A 9,154-nucleotide genomic window follows, 5' to 3' on the forward strand; every position below is an offset into this window, starting at 1 on the left:
GAGAAGGATACAGAGGAGGAGGCATGGCTCCCCAGAGCGGCCATTGGTTAGGACAGCGTAGCCTAGCAGGAGCTGGGAGGAAAAACAATGCAAACAGTCCTAGACTGTATAAATACAGGGGGCATCTGCACCTCACGCCTTCGAAATGCAAGAGAGCCTCAATTATAATCCAACCCACAGAATTCCATGTAAATAATCCAGTGACTCATAAAGATATTCTTTATAAAAACACAACTTTTATACAGCGTTTCCCTTTTTATACCTGGTTGCTTACTTAGGCCTTTGTCTTCAGTGCAATATGATTTTAGTTAAGGTTTCCTATTTTAGAATTTTCTCCTTTTTTCACTCAGTTCACTTATTATATGTTATTTTTGAAAAAGGAGTTTAGGCACAAATATTAAAAAGTCTACTAGACAAAATATCACAAGCACATTTCTACAAATTAGAAATTTGTAGAAATTAGATACCTGGCTCGTGTTATTTTTCCAATTAAGTTTTCATTGTTTTATTATTAATGTAAGCATTAATGTCATCATACTTTATTATAATGGACTGACTCAAGGTCTTTTATGTGCAGCAACTGAGCCCATCTACATGCTGAGAATCTAATTTAGGTGACCTCAGCCAGGGGTCCAGAACTGGCTTTAAGAACTGTTAACCTCTTGAAATCCAGTCCAAGTTGCAGATCTAAAACTATCACCAGGTTTTCAAAGGAATCCATGACGTTAAAATAGTTAGGAAGCATTATTTTACTATCTACTTCCTTTTCCTGCTGTCTCCAGCACAAATACTTCCCTCATACCTAACAAAATGGTATGCTAAAACCACAAGTTGTTATATGTAGCTATTTTGTTTCCTAATTTAGAAGGTGTGTTCAGAAATTTATATGCAAATACACTTCAAACAAGAGATACTTGTATTTGTACCATTCACAACACACAACCAGCTGTGTTTACTTCACATAAATTCAACTACAGAAGACGTAATGAAATGGGCATTTTTTGACAAATCACAAAGCTATATCACCTGTCTTTAGGAAATTAAATTTTCGGGTTATGATACTATGATGACCATGTCCATATAAATCACTTTCTAACAGTACAATTCTAGAGAAAAATAAAATTAGCATTATCTTTTTGCTTAACTGTAACTATGTCCATAGATATTTGCCTATTTTACCCAAAGGACAGTAGGAGCTCTTGAAGGACACAATCTTAACAACTAAACATCAAAATGAGGGTCTGATAAATTTTAAAGATTTTTATTTATTTATTTATTTGAGAGAGAGAATGAGAGAGAGAGAGAGAGCACATGAGGGGGGGAGGGTCAGAGGGAGAAGCAGACTCCCTGCCAAGGAGGGAGCCGGATGCGGGACTCGATCCCGGGATCCCGGGATCATGACCTGAGCCAAAGGCAGTCGCTTAACCAACTGAGCCACCCAGGCGCCCCGAGGGTCTGATAAATTTTAAAAAGTCATACCCAAGATAATGAAATGATGTTGATCAAAATGTAATACTGTATATATATATTTGAAATATCCTCCAGCCACAATTAGAGTATTATTATTCTCATTAACACTGAGAGGTGTTTAATAGTTTAAAAAACAAATGATTTGTTAAATGTCAAAGTTTCCTGATTTCTTTTATAGTCTGCTTATGTATGTCTAATTTATTAAATGGATTGTTCATCACTATATTTTTTTCAAGATTGAAGAAATATCTTCTAGATTATACTTGTTATACAGGACAACTTTTCTATAGTTGTAAGCCCACAGTGGAGGTGTACTAGATACATTAATGATTTAGGTGTAATATCTACTAAATATTGTGCCTAATGATTCAGTAATAAATATTAAATATCAAAAGAGCATAAGGACTTAGGCAAAGCAAGGTATTTGAAAACATGATTGAATAACTTTAAAAGTTTACTATATGATATTTTTACACATGTAGGGTGAATGTCAATTTGCTAATCACTTTGGAAGCACTTTTTCTAGAGAGAAAGTTCTCATATCAGAGACACTGAACCTTCTGGTAAAATATTCCATCACCAAAAACCAAGAGATCAGCTTACATCTATTTTTGAATAATATTGTAAGATTTTTTTTTCAGGGTTTTTTTTATAGCTTGCTCACATTAAAGGAAGAAAAGCACAAGAAGAGCCATAAAAAAACCCCAAAAAACAAAAGATCTGCTTTTAAAAAAATAAACACAATTCCATGGCTTTACAAACACAGATTTACCTGTTTTAAGGAACACCCAACAGCATTTATGCAAAAATACCATACATATATAGTGTCATCACTAAAAATCTACTTGTACAACATTTGGTATCACTTGATGAGTTGTTATTTCACAGAAAAATTGTATGTGATTGTACCACTATTTATAAACATCAGACCATCCAGTAGAGATTTAAAAATTACCAACTGCTTAACCCTGGTTTAACCAAATAACATGCCAATAAATAAATACCAACCATGGGAACTTTAGAGGGTAGTGGGTATAAGGGGGGCGGGAGGATCATCAAGTTATCATCCCACTGAAGACTGTGTGAGCCACCTGTGATTTGAAGGATCTCTGTTTCCCCTCTAAAATGCCAAGTAAACCTTGTGCAACTTTGCACTTCTTGGTGCAACCACTCTGCTTACTCAGTGTCAAGGGATAGACTAGTCAGCATACCAGGGCAATGTTTTTGGCAAAATCAATGTACAGAGAACAAGTTCATTCTTATTTTCGTTCTCTCTCATCCCCGCCCCCCCCCCCCCACGCCTGCCTCTCTCTCCCTCATCCCCTCCCTCCGTCGCTACCCCACCTCCCCGCAAGACAAAGTTATTTAAGTGTTACGTCAGACTGCAGATCAGTTAGCAAAGTTTTTCCAGCAAAGAAAGGCCGACTGTCTAAACTACGTTTCACACGTGTCCCAGAGCCCTCGTAGACTGGCAGATGAGGAAGGAAAACGCTATTTGGGGCAGAGAAGACGCAGAGGAAGAGGAAGCAGGGTGGGAAGATAGTTTTGGGGCTTGGGGAAAGGCTGCAGAGGAAACGGGATCCTAACAACGGAAGAGTTAGTTTAGGGGGCTGCAAGAGAAGGAAGGACAACGGAAATTGGGGGAACTGAGAACGAAGTGGTGGTCCGTGACCATTCTCTTTACCTGCTGTACTTCTTGGGGTCCCGGCGAACAAACGGCCACCGTATTTCCCTTCATTCCCGACGGGATGAGACCACTGTCTTCTCTCCGGACAGCGCGGGCCTCGGCTCCGTCCTCCTTCCTCGGCGACCGCAGCAACAACTCTGCTTCTGGGCGGGGGAGCCGCTCCCCCGAGCCGCGGGTGCCCACATCCCCGCCCGGACTCCGGGCGCCACTGCCCGGGCGCGAGCGGAGGCGGAGGCTAGACACCCCGGGGAGACTCGGCCCGGCTACGGCACCGCCCCCAGGCAACCCCGCGCGCGCCCGGACGAGCCCGGGGCTCCCCCAGCGGGCCACACACCCCAGTCCCCCGCGCGGGGCCAGCGCGCCCGGCTCCCTCCGCCGCGCCCCCTTCCAGCCCCATCCCCGCGCGCCCCCCACGCCCCTGTGCCCCTCCCACGACGGCCCGCGCCCCTGCATGACTCCCTCCGTCCTTCCCGTCCCACCTTCGCATGCCCCGCACACCCCTGCGCCCCCATTGCCTCCCCCGCCCCTCCACGTCCAGGACCTCCTGTCCCCGCGCTCCAATCGCGCCCACCGCGGCCTCCCCGCCCTCTGCTCGCCCCCCCACGGTCGCGCACGCGCGCGGGTCGCTGAGCAGGGCACTCGTAGACACCCGCTCGCAGCCGGCTCCTCTTTGGCTGCCCGCGGGGGGCGCCTTCCCTCTTTTCCCCTTCGGTCCAACTGCGTCTGCCTACCGCATCCCGGGCTTGGAGCTCGAGGGAAGAACTCATTTTCCCACCTGGGCTCCTAGTCCCTTGCAATTACAACAGTCAGCGCCTTCCTAATCTAAGGCGTTTTAGGGCGTCCCTGTTGAGGGAATTGTTCCATTCACGAGACTCTAGAGCCTGGCCGAGAACCACCTAGGCTTCAGAGCTGCGCGGTTTCCTCCTAGACTCTAGCAAAGCAAGGGCCAGGTCCCGCCGCTAGGAGGCATCCCTCGGGATTTGCAGAAATGTGGAGGTGGCAAAAATATTGCCACACCTTATTAGCTCTTTGAATCAGGCTCGGAAGTAGTGAGTGCTGACCCATTACTTTTAAGAAGCCTCTTTTACTGTTTTTCTCAAGGCCTGAAGAGGTTCGCTCAACTGTGTTTATACGGCATATAGTTATCCTATTAGTGCTTGTGTATTTCAGTCATTTATTTTCTGGTTGACCTCCACACGTACACTAGGACCCCTTCATCTACACAGGAGGGTGACTGGTTTTTAGCAGTTTTGTGTCTGGAGAATGGTATGGGTATCTGAACATGTTTGGTGAATGTGCTTGGAGGTAAATTCGCTCATTCCTGAAAGGATCATTTTGGTGTATTTTACGATTTTTTTTAGATGGGAGATATGCTACTATGTTTGGAACCAAATGGAAACATAAAGATGCTGGAGAATTTACACATGTTTTTCATGTAACGAAATGGATAATTGCAAGAAAATCTTCGTTAATTATTCTCGACTTCATATGTGATAGTGACAACCATTTCTTTTAAAAACTTTACTCTCACAAGGTTAGATAAGATTGACAAAGGCTGAGATATACCATTAAGGATATATGAATCATTTTCTTTCTGCTTCACAGGCAGCATAATGAAAAGAACTGTGAATTGTTGCTCTAAAAATGTCCCTACTATCTAGTAAAGGTTTCAGTTTATATATTTGTGTCAAAGAATTCAAAAGTTATTAATGCATTTTAGTTGCCAAAACTAACATGATCTGAGTCAGGACTTCTCTCTCTCTCTCTTTTTTTTTTTATTATGTTATGTTAATCACCATACATTACATCATTAGTTTTTGATGTAGTGTTCCATGATTCATTGTTTGCGTATAACACCCAGTGCTCCATTCAGTATGTGCCCTCTTTAATACCCATCACCAGGCTTCTCTTTTGTTGGCTTAGAAAGAAGTAACTGGCAACAGCTCGATGCTGTGGATGGTGAGAACACTGAGGATCCAGAGCACTTGCCATCATTCTCCTGGCAGAAAAACTAAATATATCCAAAGCAGTATGGGGAAAAAAACCAGGAGTGTGTGGCACGGTATGAAGGCTCAGTTTGATAGAGCACCTTATCAGTAAAAAATATTTTGAGCAACCCAGTACGTGGATATTTATTTGTAAAATATATGCATTTCTGAATATATAATATATGCATAAATTAACATATTACATTTAAAACAAATAGAAATTTAAAAAGGAAAGATAAATCTACATCCAAATAAGAGAAGTATCGGAATGAAATGAGAATCTCTGCTCACCCTCTCCCCAGTGAAACAACCATTAAGTGGTGAAAATATTTTAAAAAAATCATTTGAAGTCTCTAGAAATTGTCCCAAGGGCATACAGCAAATGAAGAAACATGTATTCGTGAGAATCTACTAAATCTTGGTAAGAAGAGCAAAAATCTGGGCCACAACCCACTCTTCCAGCTCCCAGCTCAATGTCCTGGAAGCTCTAATCTGAATGAGTGCAGGAGAGAAGATGGCCTCTCTCCCCCAGTTCTGGGTCTGGGATATGGGCTTCTCCCTGGGAGGGCCAGGCCTCCACCATTTTCAGCCCCAATCCCCCATAAGCATTATTCCAGGCAGATGTAGCTGAGAGGTGTGGGGCTTTCCACCTACCCAATCACCACTGTGGGGTGGAAGCCCTACCCCAGGTATAGAGGGGTTAAGAATATTGGGCTACTACTACTGTCCCCGCCGTAGCTCACTCATAGCGTGGAGGTTCCACGTTAGGAGAGGAAAACAGAATACCAAGGGCTTCAGACCCCAATCTGTGACCCCTGCTCAGAGAGCAAAAGTGTCAGTCTGAAAAAAAAAAAAAAGGCTGCTTCCAGCCTCCAGGTCTGGGGCGGCAGGGCAGAGGTTCTGTGCAGTGGGGAAGACAGGCTGTACCATGCACCATAGCTCTGCCTAAGAGGACGGATTTTATTTGGAAGAGATCGTGGGGAAGTTCATACCTAAGGGCACTGTCAAAAACACTGGAGATCTTGGTAATAAGCAATTAAGAGAAGGATGGGAACTCTGTGATAGCAAAAAGCTAAATAAATGGTAGACCAGCTAGAAATTTAACAGAGAAAACGACGGGGGAAAAAGGAGCCCTCCTGGAGTGGAAGAAGCCTCAGAGACTGACCTCAAACATTGCCCATGCAAAGGGGCTGGACTGTAATTGGATCCAACAGTGGAACAGTTTATGCCCAGGTGTTGTTAAAAATAACAGAGAAATCCACTAGCAGTTAGCGGAGGCTCAGAACTGAGTATATTCACCAAGGCGAACCAGCCAGAAGCTTAACAGGGATGTCAGGGAAAAAAGTCTCGGAGGCTAAACTGACCAAGAAAGAAAAGTGAAGACTCAGATTCCCAAAGTCAGGAGTAATAGAGGGACCATCATCAACCCTAGAGAAAAGGATTATAAAGGAATACTGTAAACAACTGTATGCTGACAAATTATATAATTTACATGATATATGCAAACAAATGCAAAAGAATGAAGTGTGTTCCCTTCTTTAAACCGTGCACAAAAGTTAACTTAAAATGGATCATTGGCCTCAATACAGGAGCTTAAAGAAAAGACTCTCAGGAGAAAACATTAGAGTAAATCCTTGGAACCTTGGGTGAGGCAAATCATAAGCAACAAATGAAAAAAATGACAAATTGGGCCTCACCAAAGTTAAAAATGTTTGTGCTGCAAATTACACCATCAAGAAAGTGAAAAAAAACACATATGGAACAGGAGAAAATATTTGCAAATCATATATCTAACAAGAGACTTATAACCAGATATAGAAAGAACTTTTACAACTTAGGAAAAAGACAACCCAATGAAAAATAGGCAAAAGATCTGAATAGATATTTCTCCAGAGAAAATACACAAATGACCAGTAAGTGCATGAAAAGATGCTCAACATTACTAACCATTAAGGAAATACAAGCCAAAATCACAATGAGATACCACTTCACACCCCCTAGAAAGGCTGTAATAATAATAAAAAAAAAAAGACGAGTAATAGCAAATGTTGGCAAGGATGCGGTGCAATTCTGAGTACACCAAGAGACATAAAAACATATTTTCACACAAAAACTTGTATACAGATGTTTACAGTAGCATATTCAGAAGAGCCCAAATCCAGAAACAACGGAAATGTTTGTCTACTAATGGATGAATTTAAAAAATGTGGTCTGTCCATACAATGGAATGTTATCCAGCTGTAAAAAGGAATGAAGTGCTGATACGTGCTACAATATGGATGGACCTTGAAAACATGCAGTGTGGCAGAAACTAGTCACAAAAGATCACACTGTGTTATTCGACTTACGTGAAATGTCTGGAAAAGACATTGAGTGGGTAATAATATGTTACTGAGATTGTGGTGATCATCCCACACCTCTGTGGTTATACTAAAAGTCTCTCTCTTTTTTAAAAGAATTTATTTATTTATTTGACAGAGAAAGAGAGAGAGAGAGAGTGCACAAGCAGGGGGAGTGGCAGGCAGAGGGAGAGGGAGAAGCAGGGTCCTCACTGAGCAAGGAGCCTGACTCGGGGCTCAATCCCAGGACCCTGGGAACATGACCTGAGCCAAAGGCAGATGCTTAGCCAACTGAGCCACCCAGGCACCCCTAAAAGTCTCTTAATTGAATACTTTAAGTAAGGTGAATGTGTATGGTCTTCTAATTATATCTGAATAAAGCTACTAAAAAAAGTGTTTATAAATAAAAATAGTAACACACTCCCATGATGTTGGGCAGAAGTAAGAAAGGAGAAAAGCCATCGTTTCTGCTTTTACCTTTTCTTTTTCGGTAATTAAAACTAAATGAGAATAAGGTCTCAGGTCACTTCTATAAAATCCATTCCCTCTCTGACGTATTTACTTCTGTGATAATGTCTCTGGTTCTTTTTTTATTCTTTGCACTGTATTTCATAAGACAGACTGCAAGCCAAGGGTTCTTTCTGTGACTGTGTTTATGTGTAAATTGGTACAGTGTGTCAGAATTATCAATTGTGACTTTAAAATTCAGAGGGACACCATGATGTGATAAAAGAACATTGAACTTTGTGCCAGGGGTCCTCTTATTTTAAATTCAATTCCTACACCCAGCGATTTTTTCCGTGCTGAGATCTATCTGTTTGGGCCCAACACTTTTTATCTATGATTGAAACTGTTGCACAAAATGATCCCTAAAATTTATTTTTTTAAATTAACCTTTAAAAGTACTTTTTTTTCGGTTTTATTTTAAATGTTCAGTTTTCTATATTAGGAGCATGTCCCAAGAAAGGCTAGAGTTTTGAATGTGCCTGCATTTCTTCCCTGTAGGCCATGTGCCCTCCCTGCTCCTAAAAGCACCGTAGCCCTGCAAGTGAATGATTCTGAACATCAGCAACCTGAGTATGTAAAGGCAGCCTCGTGTCATGTGAAGAGTCTCTCTGGGTCCAGAAATCATGGGCTGTGATCTCTTTCTGCTGGTCACTGTAAGACCTTTGTTAAGTTACTTAAAGTCTTACATCTCTACTTCCTAGTGTATAATATGAGAGTAAAAATTGGAAGTTAAGTCATAGGAATGTTGTAAGAAATATACGAGTTAATGTTTATAAAACCAGAGCACAGTTCCTAGTATCTAGGAAGTTATTTTTTAGGTAGGCCATCTTTTCTTTTTTTCAATGCTAATATGGGCCACTTTTCACTGGTTACTCCAACAAAAAGTTAAGGGTAAGGAAGATACTTTTAAATATCCTAATTAGCTGACAGTTGTTGTAAAGTGCTTCATGTTCATATGCATGTATATATTCATTTATATATAATATTTAAATACCATGTTCACACTCATATAATGTAGAACTTGAAATATACATGTAATGTGGTGTGCTTTTAATAGAGTAGTGGATCTTTGCAAATACTCAATGAGCTTGTGAGAAAAAATGATTAGACACATATAATACTGTGGGACTCTGCTTGTGTAGGCCAGAGTTTTGACAGTAAAA

At 41.6% G+C, this 9,154-nt stretch overlaps 1 protein-coding gene across 2 annotated transcripts in view; it reads right to left on the bottom strand.

The window, feature by feature from the left end:
* The window catches only part of SGCG (sarcoglycan gamma), a 130,044-nt gene extending 126,565 nt beyond the window's left edge, over window positions 1-3,479 (bottom strand). For both annotated transcript variants that reach the window (XM_032403349.1, XM_032403352.1), the window contains exon 1: window positions 3,155-3,479. In XM_032403349.1, the coding sequence (XP_032259240.1) occupies window positions 3,155-3,208 (54 nt within the window). In that variant the 5' untranslated portion in view covers window positions 3,209-3,479. The remainder of the gene's footprint in view (window positions 1-3,154) is intronic.
* Window positions 3,480-9,154: the final 5,675 nt, after the last annotated feature.

The sequence above is a fragment of the Phoca vitulina genome, unplaced genomic scaffold (genome assembly GCF_004348235.1).
Source record: "Phoca vitulina isolate PV1807 unplaced genomic scaffold, GSC_HSeal_1.0 scaffold5, whole genome shotgun sequence".
Taxonomy (NCBI): Eukaryota; Metazoa; Chordata; class Mammalia; order Carnivora; family Phocidae; genus Phoca; species Phoca vitulina.